Consider the following 17927-nt stretch of genomic DNA (forward strand, 5'->3'; position numbering starts at 1 on the left):
TGGTGCTCTTTTTCTCACTGATTCGGCTCTGTTTCTGTTGGGTTTTGCCTGCTGGGGCAAATGAGAACTTGAAGAGTAAATGAATGAAAGGTTGGGGAAATGCTTCGTAAATCTGATTCCGTGTTCTCCAGTGAATGAGCAAAAGATAAATTTATTGGTAAGGTGAGTAAGCTGGGCCTTCATTGCATGTGCAGCTTGTATCTTTAGCTAGTGCTTGGTGTGGGAGAAGAAAGGGGAGCACATGCATCTAAAAGATATGGGACAAGCAGGCAGGCAGGATACAACTGTGCTCGGAGCAGCTGCAAGGCAAGAGCTGCTCTTTTTCATGGCAGCAAGGCACTGTTGCTCACCTGCTTTGGGTGCGTTACCTCCGTATGAGGCAGAGGCTTTGGCTGTTCAGGTACTGTTCAAGGAATTCAGATACGGCTCTTTCTTTCTCTGCCCCAAAAGCGGACATAGTGAAAACAACAAAACCAGGCTGGTCTGCTGTGGTTAAAATAAAGAAAATAAAGAGGTGTTGATATTGCAGGGGAAGAATAGTGGGAAGAGGAGTTGTGAAAGAGAAAATGAGCAAACACATCCTGCATTCATGATTCAGTTTTGTTTGTTGGGTATATATATATATATATATAAATGCTCAAGGGTGTTCAACATGCTTCTGCTCTGTACAAGATTAAATCCGCTGCCTCAGAGAAAACAGAAGTTTAGAAATGGCAAGAACTGATGTGTGGGACACCAGTCATTCTGCATGGGAGAAGAATTGAAACAAAATGAGATGGCCAGTGTATGGTGTCAGGGCTCCAGCTGTGTCCCACAGTGAGGGTCTGGTGACAAGGAAAGAAATCTGACTCTGATGTAAAGAGAATAAACATTGATAAGGATGCTGGTCAATAAGGGCATTGTAACTGGACATCAGGTTAGGAACAGGGGCTTTAAAGTGAGGATAAGTAATGCAGGTCCATTGAATGGTGAGACAGGTGAGGCCAGAAAGTAGAAGTATTTAGCAAGGTCACGTGACATGGTGTCCTGCTTTTGACTGGGATGGTGGTGCTGGTACAGAGCTGTATTTTTGGTTTTAATATGAGAATAATGTTGCTCAGTGGGTGGTGAGCAATGGTATTGTGCATTACTTGTTCCTCTCTGGTGTTATTTCTTTTTCTCTCTCCATTTCCCTCTCCATTACTATTAGTATTATTATTGTTGTTGTTATTATTATTATATTTTATTTTGTTTGAATTAGGAAACTGTTCTTATCTCAACCCATGAGGTGTTTGGGTTTTTTTTTAATTCTGATTCCTCTCCCCACTGTGGGTGTGTGGGGTGGGGGAGCGAGCGGCTGCGTGGTATTTAGTTGCCATCTGGGGTTAAACCATGACACATGGTCATAATACTAGCAAAGAAAGATGTTTCCAGCAGAGATAGAGATGGAGGGGTGAAGATGAGCCCATGAGCCCGTGACCCTTGATGGCTTGTGTGCTTGATGGCTTGTGGGAAATTTTCAGGGATTCCAATCTAGAGGAGGATAAGAGATAAAGGAGTATAGGGAGATGGCTGGAAATCCTCATTAAATAAGATACTGCAACATCTGCAGTTGGTATTCTGAAATCTGAGTGGAAAGATTAGACTGTTGCATATTAGCCCACAAGGCTAAAGTGCAGCTCTGCACTGTTGGTACTTCTAATTGGCCTTGGGTACGGCAAGTACTTTGGTCTTGATGTACAAACAGTTTCATCTGTCAGTGTTGCAAATCTTTTGCTAAATGAATTAGTATTATTTCTGTCTCAGAAATGGGGAAATCAACACCCTAATAAATTTGGTGGCTTGCCTGAGATTGCAGTAGTATTTAGTTACTTGATGGCCATACATCAGATGTTCTGATGCTGCTGTAGTCTTTAAGCCAGGAAATCTTTCAGTGGTGCTGTGTGAGACAGTATGCTCCTTTCTTCTATTAGTTGTATTAGGTATTTCAGCAAAAAGCCAGAAGTTGGGGGACAGTCTTCCCAAGAGGCAAGATATCAGTGTTTGCCTAACTGCTGATGTTTTACTGCTCTGCAAGTCAGCAGCTGCAGTTGCTGTCGAGCTCAGGGGTGAGTGGGAGCCAGTGAGAGGCTGCCCCGGACCGCTGCCTCTCATGTGGCACTTCAGCAGGGAGCCCTGTGCCAGCCCTCCGACCCAGCGGGCAGTCTGTCCCCCTGCTCTCCTGGGCTTCTCTGTCACCTGCTGCTGGCCCCTGTGCTTGATCATGCTGGCTTTCCTGTCTATACAGCAAATGTCTCACAGCGGCCCTTCAATGTCATCCCCAGTGTGCACTCTGGGGAAATTCCTACCTGCCATGGAAAAGGCAGAAAACTCTGGAACCAATCTTATTCTACCAATATTGATGGGGAATTTGGCCATTAATTTTGAACAGAATTGAGCTGAGTAGGATGCGTACATAATGTATTCAAGGTATAATTTTCTTTGCATACTACCTTGCATCTCACAAGGCTTCCCCCTTGTCGCTTCAGAAATACTTCTCATTAGCTGAATTCTTCTTGGTAGTCTTTCAAAGCACTTGACTTTTACAAGTGATAATAAATGCAATAAATCTCTTTGCTTGCCAATAAAGAGACATGTTGATTCAGTCAGAAAAACATTGAAGCATTTGGAGTAAATTCAGGTGGGTGGAGTTATGACTTGATAATTTAGTTTGGGTTTGAAAACAAACGGCCATGAGATAAGGACTGTGTAAACTAATGGTCTGCTGAGTGTTTGAGTGTTAGGGCTGGTGGAGTCACATAGCCAGGTTACCAGTGGGTAATGATGATACTCTGCTGCCTGAGAGGTATTCTTCCCATTCTGCAATTCAGCTGCTGGCATGTCTTCTTGAAAATATGCAAGAATGTGAAATAGCTGTTCGCTGGGTAGGGGAGGGAAAGCTATCGGCAAAAGAAAGTCTTAGCTAGTTATGACAGGAATTTCTAGTTCCAAAGAATCAACAAAATGCTTCTTAGCCCTCTACTACGAAAATGAGGTGGTTGCCATTCTTGTCTAAAACTGAGAATTTCGCAACTGTCAGAGATTAAAAGAGGTAACCAATGCCTTGAGAAACAGTATGGACACAGGCATGGAGGAGGATACAGTGGTAAACCTGGTTAAGTGGGATAATGTTGACTGTGGGCCAGCATAGAATTCCTGCAAGGTCTTGAGACAGCTGTCCTAACTTTTCTAAATAAAACAGCTAAAATGCTTAGTGACAGTCTCAGTGTCCAGGGAGGGCTGCATTAGAAAGGATACTTGTATTTCTGAATTGAATTTTGTTATTTATATGTTTCTGCAGCAGACCTTTTCTATACTGAAAGTGAAATTTATTTTCAAGTGTACTAAATCTGCAAGCCTTCTTTATCCAGAGTAGAAAATCTTTGATTTTTGTGAGCCAACTACAAAACAATTCCCCGTACTTGCTTTGTGGGTGGAGAGTCATACGTGAGTTCTGTGGTGCAAATCACGGAAGCTGCTTGAGATCAGGCATGTAGCATATAGGAGACTGTACGTTCCAACTACTGCTGTCTAGACTGGGCAGCTTCTTTATTTTTAAATCAAGTTAGTTCCCTTCAATTAATTTAACTGATGGTAAGGGTTTTTTACTCAAGTTAATACCAGTTATGTCAGAGTATGGTAGCAGAGGAGAAAATGCACCATTCTTCTTAATTGAGTCAAGCCTTATTTTAAAGCAGATTTCCTTAAAGAAATAATTTTTATTCCCCCCTCGGCTGTTACTGCAGATTTCTGCAACACGGTTCTTTACTGCACACGGTGCAGACAGACCCTCAGCGAGACCGTAGTTTCATGACACACAGAGTCAGCAGCAGAGCCCCCGTGCGCGATCCCCGCCTGTCGTTCCCGCACATCCCTGTGGGGCCCGGCTCCCGCTCACACCCGCGGGGCGGGTGCTTGGCTACCGCACTCCCGAGCGCGCAGCTGGGCCGGCAGGGTCGCCCGTCCTCGGCAAGAATTACCTGCCCGCCGGGAGGGTGTTCAGAGATGCCTCCCCCGCTTCTCTTGCGGGGGCAGGCAGTGGCAGGGCTGTGCTCTGCTAACCCTTGGGCTCCCGGGGCTCATCGGTGCCCGCAGCGGTTCAGAGGGGTCGGCCCGGCCGGGCCGGGGGTAAGGACACTCGCACAAGTGGGAGCACCGCGGCCGCCGGTTCGGGCGGGCAGCGCCGCCGCTTCTCTCCGCAGCGGGGACTTCCCCAGGCGCCTCCCGCCGCCCTCTCGCCCACGGACACCCGCCCGCCCCCGGGCAGCGCCGCCGGCCCGGCGCGACCCCGGCGCCGCCGCCGGGCGGGCGCCCCGCGGGAGGCACCGCCGGTCCCGCTGCCAGCCCGCGGAGCCGCCGCCCTCCCCCACCGCCGCCGGCCCTGCCTCCCTCCCTCCCTTACGCGGCTTCTCCCGTCGCGGCTGGCCCAGCCCACGTTTTCCGTCTCTCCCCTCCCTCCCTGGTCATGTGTCGCCTTTTTTGTTTGCAGTGGAAACAATTTTTCGCTCTCGGGCTCACACCGAGGCGACCGCTGCCCGTCGGGAGCGCGGGGCGGGCGGGCCCCATGCAGGCGGCGGAGCCCCGTGCGCCGGGACCCCCGCGGCACCCCCGGGGCTCGGGCTGAGGCGGGGGCGCGCCATGCCCGGCTCCGTCAGATGAAAGTTTGCGCCACTGCCATGACGGGACCGCGGTGAGACCGCCGCCCCCCACCAGGTGAGTTACTATTGTTGTTGTTGGCGGGGGTCGCCGCCGGGAGGGCGGCGCGGTGCAGTCCCGCCCGGCCCGGCCCGGCCCAGCCCGGCCCCGCGCCACAACTTGGCCGGGAGTTGGTGCGCGGCCCGGCGCGCGCGCCTCCGTGACCCCTCCGAGCCCGGCCATGCTCGCGCCGCGGGGGCGCGCCCGGCCCGAGCCAGTCCGGCGGTGCCCGCGCGGGGACCGCGGTGCGCGCGCGCGCAGGCACGTGCGGTCGGTGCGCGCAGGCGGCGCGCGGGCCCGGCGCGGGCCGGTGACATCTGCCCGGCATTGGCGGGGTGCGCGGCGCGCGCCGCCCGGCCCGGGCAGCGCCGGTCGCCTGGCAACGCCATTGATTGGCTGCGGCCCCGGCCAATGGGCGCCCGCCCCCGCCCCCCCCGCGCGGCGGGAGGCGGGCAGGGGCTTTGCCCGGCGCCCCCCCCGGGCCGGGGCGTCCGCGGGTGCCCGTGGGCTCAGCTGCGGGACCGCGTGTGTCCGGCGCTCCTTTGTCTGCCGGTGGGGCGCCGCCACGGGCCTCGTTAGCAGTCCCCCCGGAACCCCCACGCGTGGCCCCAGCCGGGCCCCGCCGCCGCGGGGGCAGCCCCGGGCACCCCGCCCGCTCGCCGCGGCCCCGCCGACAGCCGCTGTCCGGCCGGGCCCCGCCGGCCCTCCCTGCTGGCCCGAGGGGGCTCCGCGGGGCCGCGGCCGCCCGGTCACCCCTGCTGCTTGAAGCGGGGAAAGAGAGACAGGGAGAAAAATCATGGAGTGATATGGCCCTTTGGGAGGGTACTGGCAAATAAGCAAATTAAACAGAAAGAGAGCAGTATGTTGTCATAGCAACAGTGCAATTAAATTACTTTACTGTCAGCCATCATATAATTTTCCTGTTTAGAAGCTCATGGGACGTAACTTCCATTTGGAGTCAAAGTTGAGCGTGCGGCGTAGGTAGGCAATGCCGGAGCCCCAGGACGCCGGCGATTCCCTTGTTTACCTTCTGGCTGCGCTGGCTGCAGTTTTGAAAGCTAGGAAGTGGGACCGACGTAAGTTTTGCCACACGGTGTTTATATCTGCCTTGGTATTTTTTCCTTTCCCTGATGCTACTCGTGTAAAACTACACATTCTCAGTATCTTGAGTGATGGCGTGTATTGAGGGGTTTCTGTGCAGAAAAGTTCTGCGTTTTTATTTTTAGTATTGGCTGCTTTGGTGTAATGTGTTTATAGAAAGACCCGAGGAACTTTCAGTTTTCATTTTTGCCCGTTTATAACAGCTAAAATAAAGTCCATCATTTCTCTTTCCCAGAATGGCTGCGTTGCTTTATTTTTCCTTGCAGATAGATGATTTATTCTATTGTTACCTGTAGGTTTTTTTACCTTTTGTTCATGGTATTGACTGTGTGACTGCATGACTTCAGGGAGCTGCTGAGGTTATGTTTTAGGTACAGGGAATCATTTTGTTCTTATTCAGTGTTTGTGCAGGAAGTCTCATCCTTTTAAAATTTATCATTAATTTAACTCTTTCAAACTGTTGTTCACATTTCCAGACCTAAATCCTGGCAGTTTGACTGCATATAGAAGCCAAGTGAGCCTGTCTCCTGCTTCTGAAGTAGAATTGTTGGTCTCCTATCTGATTCTCTTGAGTTGGGCAGGTGCCCAAGTTCACTGAGCTTAGAAGGGCTCAAGGCATCCTAAATATTACAGCTCACAGGTGTCCCCCTAGGGCCTGCTTACATAGTACCCTCAGCAGCTCATCTGACCTCTCCCAGGCCACTGTTGAGCATTACAGCAGACTTTCTGACTGTTTTCTACCATGTTTGAAATACAGTTCAGCTAATGTTAGCATCTTCTCTGTTTACATATGTTTTAAAATGCTCTATTCCTCTGGCACTTGTTTCCCCATGTCTTGGCCCTGGTCCCAAAACTACCGTGTGTTGCTTTCTCTTCTCCTTTCTCCCGCCCTTGATGGTTTTGAAGTTCTGCCGTCATTTCTGAGTTTTGATGCAACTGAATCCATAGTCAAATTGGATATTTGTCTGCCCTGGCCTTTAGCCAGAGTGACTTTAACATGGTGCTGTTGTATTGTCCTCAAATGTGAAACAGCTGAAATTGAAGAACTGTCCTTAAGTCACTGTTACTTAGTTTTTTTTTTAAGTTCACATGCTTATTAAAGTGATACAGTCAGATACAATGAATGATTTGATACACCTGTTCATCATTAAAGGGACATGTCTCCGGGATTTCCTGTGTGGGTCTTCATGTTCATGCAGAACTGAGATATATCTGGATTATCATCTTATTCCATTGACTGAAATTTCTTTCTGTGTGCTGACTTTAGATTATTTTACTCAACAGTTGTGGATGTTTGTGAACCTGTCAGGTGGCAAAAGGCTAAGTGACCAGTTAGGGAAAAGCTGTCCAAACACTATGCAGGATCTTTTTATGAGCTAACTTTTCTCTTCTGTTTCTTTCTCCCTTTCCTTTGGATTCACTCTCCCAGGAGTTGCTGTCTAAATGGGTCCAGTCATGCCTCCCAGTAAGAAGCCAGAGGGCTCAGGAATTAGTGTTCCCAGTGGACTGAGCCAGCGTTACCAAGATAGCGATTTATCAAAGGCACTTCACGATGACGAGGACCTAGATTTCTCTTTGCCTGCCATCAGATTAGATAAAGGGGCCATGGAAGATGAAGAACTAACTAATTTGAACTGGTTACACGAGAGTAAGAACTTACTGAAAAGCTTTGGGGACTCGGTGTTAAGGAGTGTTAGCCCTGTTCAGGACATTGGTGATGACACGCCACCGTCTCCTGCCCACTCTGACATGCCCTACGATGCCAAGCAGAACCCCAACTGCAAACCTCCTTATTCCTTTAGCTGCCTCATATTTATGGCCATTGAGGACTCACCAACCAAAAGACTGCCCGTAAAGGATATATACAACTGGATCTTGGAACACTTTCCATATTTTGCAAACGCACCCACTGGATGGAAAAATTCTGTGAGACATAATCTATCCTTGAATAAGTGTTTTAAGAAAGTGGACAAAGACAGAAGTCAGGTAAGTTTGGAACCATGGAAATGTATGTGGTGCTGAAAATATTCACCTGCTAATCCCAGAATGTGTCCTTAACAGTGAAATACAGAACATTCAACCCTGTCCCTGGTAACGTAGTTCATTAAATTCAGAGAGCCAACATTTCTTTAGCATTGCTCATTCTGATTTTATTAAATTCATTGTCTAGACATCTGTAAGAAAGCACTCGGGGTGTGTGTGTGTGTTTTTTCTTTTCCCCCCAGCTGGTGTCTTCATGCATAGTGGTTAAATATTGTTTTTAGTTATCATGCTGTGGTAATGGTTTCCAGCTATACTAGATGAATGTAATCATGTTATAAATAGGCTGCTTGCTGTTCTTGGCTAATACAAATGTATAGTGAAAGGGTATGCCTTATGTAAGAGTCCATCTCTTTTTCCCTGGTCAGTGTTGTATTCTGAAAAAACTTTTTCTTACACCAGCAGAAGTAGTTCTGAATTTTGGTGATGAAGCTTTGTTCCATTTCAAGCAGGTTTTAGAAAAGCTCTTCAAAGAGATGAGACAGGTCTGGCATCAAAGGTGAAAATTACCGTTCCCCAAAATTTCAGTTGTTCTCTCCCTGGGCTCACGTAGCTTCTGCGCCTGGTGCAGTGCAGAGGCCTGGGGAGCACATCTTTGCTTTCTGATCTCAGTTGTTGTCGCCTGGTTTCATTGCTGATTCCTCAGCGTCGTCTGCAGGAAGAGGCTGTGTGCGAGGGAATGGGGAAGCGGGCGGAGCAGCGGAGGCAGAAAGGACTGCCTCCACACAGCCTTCTACTGCGTCAGTGTGCCTGGGAGCAGGTATCAGTTTCCGAAGGGGACTGTCTCAAGAAGCAGTGGTCTGGATGAATCTTTGGCAAAGTACGGATATACTGATAAAAATATCAGCTTGCAGATTAATTTCAGAGGCCTTCCCACAGGTTAGGGAAATAAATAGCAGGTAAGATCAAATCACTGATGATCTGTCTCTAAAACTGGCTGAAGATCAGACAGTGGACACTTTTCCCTGGCAGAAACAATAGATGCACTCAGATTTTGTATTTCAGTGAGGTAAATGCTGTGATTGTCTTATAACTGGTTACCCTGAAACTAGACTTCTGTTGGTGGTGCTGTTCTCCCTATTTTGTGTGCTATTTAACTTCAAAAGCTGTGGAATAGGAGCTCAAGTAACTCTAGAGGAAGAGTCATATACTACCCTAAGCTAGGAACTTTTCATTTTAGGTTACTTAATTTTCTCTTCTCTGGAGCTTTCCCTTTTTAAAGGATTGACCCTTCTATCTTTCTTTTCTTTCTGTTTTTAAAAATACTATTACATAAAATCCATGTTTCCATATTGCTGATCACACACTATGTGTTGGTATTTTTATCAGTTAGTTGCTGTGAAAGATTGTGTGTGAGATTAAAAAAATCTGTTTCTGAACTGGATCTTGTTTTGTGTAAACCAGAGTCTTAAATTCTGGTTTGGAAGTGAGACTATAATAACAAACGCCACACCAGACTTTCGTGATCCTGTCCCAGACTGTAGAAAATCTTCACACAAAGCATTTAACCCCCCCCCAAAATACTGTAACTTGCAAGGCATGTGTTTAACACTGCCATTTGTGTTTTGTTCAGTTCCTCTTCCTCTGTTTACAAGTTGACTATTCAGATTTCAACTTCCTTCCTATGAGGAGCTTCTCTTCATGTCTGTCTGTCAAATATCTGGCAGTCCACTGAGTTGATATGAACAATACCACAACGTGCTGCCTTTCCACAGGGAAGTGGCACAGCACCATGCATGACTAGTCACCTGTGTCTCAAATTCATGATTAGAACCATGGTTACATAGACAACAAGGTGTGGTGGGAGGCCCTGCCTCTATGAATAACAAGGTGGAGTTTTATTCATTCCTGGGAAATCCCAGATTATGAGAAAGAATTTCTTCCACTTTCTGGAGACGCTAATAACTGCAGGTAGCCAGCGTTAAGATGAGTGGGACGGGAATCTTAAAACATAAAATGCACCACAGCAGGTCTTTTAAGTCCCCTGCTGGGTTTTTCTCATGTCCTGGCCAAGAGATGTGGCAGACAGAGTCCTGAGCACAGAATTGGCCCTCAGTCAGAGTTGCTGAATCAGGTGCTTGACAGCTAATTGTGGACTTGGAAAGCAGTAAATGTCAACCGATGGCTTTGAAAATACCTTCGTGTGTGTGCGTGCCCACGCACACTTTGGGATTGATTCGAGTACCTTGCAGCAAATATATATGATGTTCAGAAGGAAAGTGTCCATCTAAAGGGTTCTGTGGGTTTGGTCTTGGGGCAGGGGAAAGGGGAGTTTTCATCTCTAAGGAATCATTTTGTGCCACTTATTCTCCTTTGCAGCCAGATCCTGCAAATTGCAGGTGTGGAGTCTGCCTGTTTTACTGTTTTTATGTGGAGGAAAAAAGGCAGCATTTAACAAATGGCATGTTATGAAATGCTAACAAGATGGGCTCTGAAACATGTACAGTATGGGGGGAAGGAGTTAATCAGTGCTGAGAATTGCAGGCATTTGCTGGATGATGTGCATTGACACACTGCGAAAAGCTAGAAGCCTTTTCTCTCATAGTTGTGCTTTCCAGTGTTTGTGTAGCCTTTCAGTAATCGTTTTTCTAAAAAAAGTTCTGCTGAACACTTCATTCTTTTTTGAATTCCCTCTGCATAGTAGTTTTCTCAATCTTGGGTGCCACTAGTTTATATTCATGGGGCTAAATATGCATCTAATAGTTTGCAGCTTTTTCTGCCTGTGTATGAACGCTTCAATTTCCTGACCATTTCCTGATCATTGTAACAGAGAGGGGGGAAAAAAAAGGCAGGCTGCATCACTTCTGTTTTTGACTTGCCCTGTCCTGGTGCTTTTAGGTATGCCAGGAAAAGACGTTTTTCTGCTCGGATTTGTTTTTACACTGCTGCTATTCCACTTCAGCTGCAGTGCCATCCGGCTTACCTGGCAAGCTGACAGCGTGGCTATTCGTGTAACTTTGCAATGAGGCTGATCTGGATCGAGACAGAGCTGGGCTGAAGAAGGGAAAATGCTGAGCCCTTGATTGTACAAACCTCTTTGCATTGAGCTCAGCAGTTTAATAGTAGTTGGCCAGGGTATGAAGTATCACATGATGGGGAATAGATGAGGAGTTCCCTGGCTTTGTTTATACTGCCAGACCTGTGAATTCACTTGTTCAGATTAATCCTATTGTGAACGTACAGATCTAAATGTCCTCTAGTGTGTGTCCCATTTAGTACAGCCCGTTAGTCCCTGACTTCCCTGACTTCCCTACCATCTGGTCCTTGGCTATAGAGAGGAATTTTTCTTGTATATGTGTCTCCATAGCAACGAGTTTGCAGTTGATATGGAAAGTAAGCAGTTGCCGTAGCAACGGAGTTACTGATGTGGCAGCTTCTCTGCTTGCAGGGAAAGGGCTAAGCTAGTTCAGACCCATTATGTAGGTTTGCTGTGATTATAGCTGCGCCCACTAGTGCTGCTTGAGCTAAGGGGCTGCTGAAAAATTTTGTTACAAGCCCTACTTTTTTCTCCCTTGAAGATTTGTTTTATTCATGTAGGGATTCCTGCTTTGAACAAGGACTGGTAGGATTGTCTTTTCAGGGTGTGTGATAAGTCTGTGCCTTTTATGAATGCAGACTTCCTCAGTCATCGTTACCAGATGAGGGGAAATGATGTTTGACCTCATTGGCTTTGCTGCAATATTTTTGTCTCAGTGAACAGCCTGCAGTTATAAAGGCTGGAGCTCTTGTCCCCTTGCTCTTCTCCGCTATTCTGCTGTATTTTCTGTGGTTTGTGCTTTTTTGAGCATCCATCCTATCGAGAGCACTCCTCTTTGTGTCTGCTCTGTGTTGTCTGAGATAGGGAAACACACACATGCTCCCAGCTGTGTGCAAGCTGAAGAAATTCAAGCATAATGAAGGTTTGCGTGGCACTTGTGCTGAGGGACATCTTAATAAAAATGTAGTGAGGGTAAAGGATATGTTTATGGGGACGGGGGAAGAAAATTCTCCTTGCTTGATGTGGAAGTTATTCTTAGAAGTACGTGGCCCATAACTGGGTCATGGAGATCGAGCCAGGCTCCTCCTCCGTCTGGAGCAGGCTCTGAGATCTGAGGACTCCCGAGTGGTCCTTGAGCTCTTGGAGAGCTGATGTCCAACTTGTCCTCATCTGATGTACTGCCTCTCATAAACGCTCTGCCAGAGCATCTGACAGGAGTTGTCGGGGACCCTTTGGGCACAGGAGACTGAAATTTCAGGAGTGCCTCCTGCAAATGTCTTTCCTCTGATTTGATAGTGTTTGGGCTTTTGACAGGTAAAACCATGCAAAAAAATAAATGCTATCGAGTGAGAGGAAAAGGAGCCTGCTTGTTCTGTGTTAGAATCTCCTAATCCAGTCTGCATATGCACAAAGGTGAGGGACATGGGACCCTGTCCTCCCTCTTTTAATGCTGTTATTTGAGAAGATTTCCTGTGAAAGTTCGGTGGCAGTCTTGGGATAGAAATATCTCCTCTGTTTTTAATGTTTTTATTACCCAGACTGACCCAAATAACAGAAGCGTCAGGATTTCACTGCATTTATAACATCTGGTGGAGCTAAAGTGAAAAGAAACCCAACGAAACAACCCCTCAGATTCATGTTAAAGGCTTCAGATAATATTGAATCCATTAAGAAAATACTGCTCTTAATAAGTGGGTGCAACTGTTAATTTCTCAAATTATTAAAAGGATATATTTTGGTTTTAATTTGGAATTTGTCTAGTTTTAAATTGAAATCCATTTTCTTATATCTTTATCTGTCATACCATAAAGCTCTCTAATATCAGAAATTTTCTCTTCAAATTGGTATGTGGAGAAACGAGGGTCATCTCTTTCTAGAGCAATCATAAAAGTCTGTAGAACCATACTGTAAATAGAGTTTCTAGATATCCGACAATTTATGGAGAGCTTTTCTTGAACCCTTTTGGTTTTGTTTTTGAATTGCAAACCCTAGAAATTATGCAGAATATTTAAATAATAGAGTTCCTGAAGCTGTGCATGGAAATAACACTCTTCCATTTCACTGGCTTCCAGTTGCTTGACTTCACATCAGAACTAACTCTTTGCAGTGGAGTCTGTCTGTATGAACTGTTATAGAGCTTTAAAAATCACAGGCAGTTCTTTTTCAAGCAATGATGAGGAGCTGGCAATATCTGGGGAGTCCTCTGAACCTTACATCTTAGGTATTTATGCTGTCTTGCTCTTGGTTATGATAGCCCGTGTGCAGGCATCCTGCTGGGTAACTGGAGTGTTGGTTGCACAGTGACAAGCTATTGACCTACCAGAGGAGATTGGCTACTTAGGTTCAATAAACTGGAGTAAGGGGGCCCTGTCTGTGCTCTTCACCCACAGCAGTGATGCAAAGTGTGTTAAGCAGCATTGAAGGAGCCCAGGAAAGTAGGAGCTGCTCTTTACCATTGGCTTTGGGCTTTGGTGGGGTTAATGAGTCCATTTTTTAGCTGTGATTGCACTCCCTTGCTCCTGACTGTTTGCTCCAGCACCTTCCTGGCACCTTCCTGAATGTGGTCCCTGCCACACAGTGAAGGTTAAGATGAAATGAGAACAGAAGTTTAAATACAATGGGAGGCTTTCTTCTGTGGAGATGTTTCTTTTTGTTTTCCCTTAGGAGCAGGACTGTGCTATTTGCAGTTTAAGTGGCCTATGTTAGTGGCTCTTTGTGGTGTTCTACAGCTGATTTAAAGTGATCAAAGTCTGGGCTGCCACCATCACAAATTATCCCTGCCCAACCTGGCCACCTGTTCCCTTTGCTGGGAGATGGAACTGATCTGGGGGTGTATTGCCAGCCCCTCCTCAACTCATACTGGCACGTGTCACCACACAATGAGCGGGCTGAAAACTGTTTGCATAATTTTTTTGGGTCATTTTTCAGTGGGCTAATTTAGCTGGATTCATTTTCAGCTCCCTGTTTAGTTCATGGTTACTGTGGTCAGTGGAGCACCAGTGTCAGCACAGGCCGTGGGCTCAGCTCTGTTTAATCTGGCACGAAGCTGTGCCTGTGGCTTCCAGCCAGCTCAGAACTGACCTGGTGACAGCAGGAGATCGGGAAGGGAAGGGATGGAGGATGCTCTTACCTTTGAGAGCACAGGCTGCACTTAAATCACTGAGGCTGCTTGTATGTTCAGTTGGATACATGCTTGGTGCTGGATTGGATCCATAGGACAGAGGTGAAAGGTCCTATGAAAGTTACGCTGGGATGTGCGTGCACACGCGTGTATTTTCTCAAGGTTTGTTTCTTTCTGTTGCCCAAGGTTCTTAATATTGCTAGTAGAGGTGGCTCTGCATGGAGCTGTGTTCTATACCCTCTGAAAAGCTATTGCAGGAGAGGAAAGGATGTCTATAAAACCTATTGTCAGGCTTGTTCATGCTGCTATTGTTACCTCCTCATCACCTCCTAGGTTTCTTCCTATTTGTCAGAGAGCTAATGAACTGCCCTTGTTGTCACTGCCAGCAGAGGAAGCACAGGTCCTGGGGCAGCATTCCGGTTGAGCACAGGAAGCATCGCTGATGAGGGGCTAGAGGACAGGGGTGCACAGGAGCACTTCTACATGTCCATTAGCGAATGTGGCAAGACATGTCCCTGAGCACCAGGCATGGTGGCTGTTGTAGCTGAACATTGGAGATGAACTGGGCTTGCTGGTCTGGCTGGTGTAGTGAGTGTATGCTCTCCTGTCTTGCACTTCATTCTTCAGCAAAACGTCAAAGAATCCGTTTTAATTACTAATATATATCCCTAGAGACTTCCTCCTTCCTTTCTTAAAAGGAAAGTGAAGTGTTTTACCTTGTCTGAAAGAGCCCAGCAGACTGTGCTGTGTGGCTTCTTTTCCTGGGTGAAGACCTTGTGAAAAAGCATTTAAAAGTCTTGATCATAACTGAGCAGCTGAAAATAATTGAGGAGTTGAGAATGCTCTTTAGGCAGCCTGAGTTGCTGGAGAAGCTTCCTTTCTTTGCTCTGGATTCAGGCGGTTGCTCTGTCCTGCTTGCTGAGCCAGACAGCTGAAACCTTGGTTCAGTCCTGCAGGATCTTCACATTTCTAGTAAAGTCATTCAAATGACTTGACCTGTGGCATCTGGGCAGCAGTCTCCAGGCTGCTCATACCTGCTCCTTCTGTATTGTTTTCAACTAATTGCTGTATCTTCATCATAAATCTAGTTAAAAAAAATGAATGGCCTAGAGTAACATAAGCCAAAATCTTTATGAAGAAGAGACCCTGTGTGATTGTTTTTAATTTAGCTGGCTGTTCCTCATATGTTGATCAATGGTGGGTTAGCATGTAAAAGTAATTGACTTGTGTCATTTCAAGACTGGGCAGACTGTTGCTAGATGATGTCATGTTGCGAGCACTGTATGTAGCTATAACAAAGCACTGTGTCACAAAACTCAACAAGTCCTACACTACAAGTATAGTTTAGTTTTTGTGACTTAATTCTTATGTGTCTTTTTCTGGCTTGGAAGAATTCAGGCATGGAAGTAATACCATATGCCTTTTTTAATTGTGTATACAAAGGTGGCCCTTCTGAAGGAGCAGACATGTTGCTGTTGGACAGTGGCCCTGCGGATGGTTTCAGCAGTCTGGCTGGTCTGTGACTAACTGGCCTCATAGGTGGGGGCAAGGAGCACCTTCCTCAGTTGTGCTGCTTTTATCAAGAGCTTCCTGAGGTATTTTCCCTTCGAGCAAAATTAGCATCCAGGACTGAAGTTCCCAGCAATTCTCACCTTTAATTACACAAGGGAGTGCAGAATGCCTTGGCTCTGCCATACCATCCTGTCCATGATTCCTCTTAGCCTGCAGCCTTCAGATCTTACTGATCAAGTGGCTGGAGCTGCTGAGATGCCTGGTAGTTGGGACAGGCACCCACACATGCTCATCATCACTGCCATGTCTGGCCATTTATTGCAATGGCAATAAAACAGTGGATATCTTTTCTTGAGAATAAGCACATTTATAACAGCCTGGACGCTGACAAGGTTCATCTACTTTCTGGCAACAAAACTGGCTTCTAAAGAGTCCTAAATTTCATGTAGTTGTCACTGGTGTCAAACTCACCAGTGTTAGAGGTCATGAAGGATAAACCTTAGGAGAGAGGAAGAAGGGGAGTGACCTGCCTGCTTTGGTAGACAACTGTTTTTCCTCCTGAGTTTTGGTAGGTCATCATTGGCCCTTCTAAGCCTGAAGAGGGCTTTCCTTTTTTTTTTTCTATTCTCCCACCAGTTTGGACTCCTGACTTCAGAGGAGCTGCTTTTGGTTTACTCTTGAGTAAACAACAGCAGAATTGTGACTGAGGGCTGTGGAAAGTAGCAATTGTGGCCATAAATGATGCCTCTGGATCTTACTCAGTTATCCATTTTAATAATTTTGTAGACAGTATGTTTAAATTCTTTTTCTTTTTTTAATTCATTTGTTTCAGTTTAGTTCTTCAAATTCCATTCTGGGTGTTAAGGAAAAACTGTCCTGGGGACTGGTGTAGGAATTTGTGGGAGGACTCATTCCAAGGATCTTAAATGTGAGTGGTCTTTCTGTGTTATAGTAGAAAAGAAATCAAATTGCTGCCCTTAACCAGTGACTTAAGATACCAAAACACTATCTACAGCATGCTGAATTGCTGTATTTCAGTGCAGAAGTGAACAGTAGTAATTTACCACTAGTTGAGAACTCTTGGGATTTTGAAGCACTGGTGTAACTTGCTGAAAGACAGTACTTGGTAAGCAGAGGAATGAATGGGCTTCTGTACAGGGAAGTCTCAACAACATGGGGAATTTTCTGTGGCAGTACATGGAGCAGAAACTTATTGATGGGATTTTGCATAAGACAATCTAGTTGAATGCTAAATTCACACTCATTCAAGCTTTGAGCAGAAAATTAGGCTCTGCTCCAGCGCTATGTTTATGAGATCCCACGACTGCCTACTGTGGGAGGATACTCTCTGAGATGAAGCAACTATTATAAATGTTTTTCTGAGTTTACACTTGAAAAAAAATGCCTACAGTGCAACTTGCAGGACCTGTGGGGGTTAATGCAAGATTCGGGTTAGGTGCTGGGATACCTCAAGCTTTCATTTACATATTTTAATCTCTTCCTCACCTTTGAGCGTGGAGAGTGGGAACACCTTTCTTGTAGGTTCTGTGTGCTTCAGTAAAAATAGGGAAACCATTAATGAAATGTTCTCTTTTTAGATTAGGAGAAGGGGTGGCAAACATCACTGTTAAGTGATAAAGAATGTAATAACTGTAGCAGTTTTGTAATTAGATCTGTTTTCCCTTAATAGTTGGGGAGAACTAAATACATCTTGCAAGGTTCATCTTTAGGAATAAAGTCCTTGCCATGCAGGAAAAGCTGTAATTGAAGGACTCTCCTCAGAACCACTGCTTTGCAGTGTCTGGCTGCATGCAGCCTTCTCCAGTCCCTGAATAACACAGAATCACTGCACTTCCAGAGATCCTCACTGCTCCTGGGAGCGCTTTGAAGGCTTTTGGAGAGCAATGTTTGACAGCTTTAAGAACTGCCTGCTGCCGGCTCATACAGAGCTACAATTACACTTAGGCTTTGGGAGAATACCCTGAGCCAAAAGGTATTCGTTTCTGCAGGAATCCCCTTCAGAGATAATATTTATTTTAAATTTAACTAGAAATAATGATACAATTCTTACATAATTCCACCCTTCCTGAAGTACTTGAGGACTGAGGGGCTGCAGATGAATAGAATCATAGAATCACAGAATATCCTGAGTTAGATGGGACCCACAAGGATCATCAAGTCCAACTCCTGACCCTGTACAGGACCATCCCCAAGGGTCACACCACGTGCCTGAGAGCATTGGCCAAACGCTTCTTGAACTCTGTCAGGCTTGGTGCTGTGACCCCTTCCCTGGGGATCCTGTTCCAGTGCCCAACCAGACTCTGGGTGAAAAACCTTTTCCTCATATAGGAATGTAAGTAGTTTTCTGGCTTGCCTGCATAGCTGAGGTAGGAAGGAATGCATGGTGTGCACAGGAAGTGCAGGTTTTCGGTCTTCAGTTGGGAGAGCTGGAAAGTTGGAGTG

General features: G+C 46.3%; 1 protein-coding gene across 7 annotated transcripts in view; it reads left to right on the forward strand.

Annotated features, from left to right (window-relative positions):
• FOXN3 (forkhead box N3) overlaps window positions 1-17927 on the forward strand; it is a 208259-nt gene that overhangs the window by 67634 nt on the left and 122698 nt on the right. For 2 of the 7 annotated variants that reach the window (XM_027738698.2, XM_027738716.2), the window contains exons 1-2: window positions 4525-4731; window positions 7244-7800. In XM_027738698.2, the coding sequence (XP_027594499.1) occupies window positions 7258-7800 (543 nt within the window). In that variant the 5' untranslated portion in view covers window positions 4525-4731; window positions 7244-7257. Of the gene's footprint in view, window positions 1-4524; window positions 4732-5718; window positions 5790-7243; window positions 7801-17927 lie in introns of those variants that run through there. The other 5 variants (XM_027738725.2, XM_027738733.2, XM_027738742.2 and 2 more) reach the window with 4 other exon arrangements.

Source organism: Pipra filicauda, unplaced genomic scaffold (genome assembly GCF_003945595.2).
Source record: "Pipra filicauda isolate LSUMZ 115617 unplaced genomic scaffold, ASM394559v2 scaffold283_size971201_pilon, whole genome shotgun sequence".
NCBI classification, from domain to species: domain Eukaryota; kingdom Metazoa; phylum Chordata; class Aves; order Passeriformes; family Pipridae; genus Pipra; species Pipra filicauda.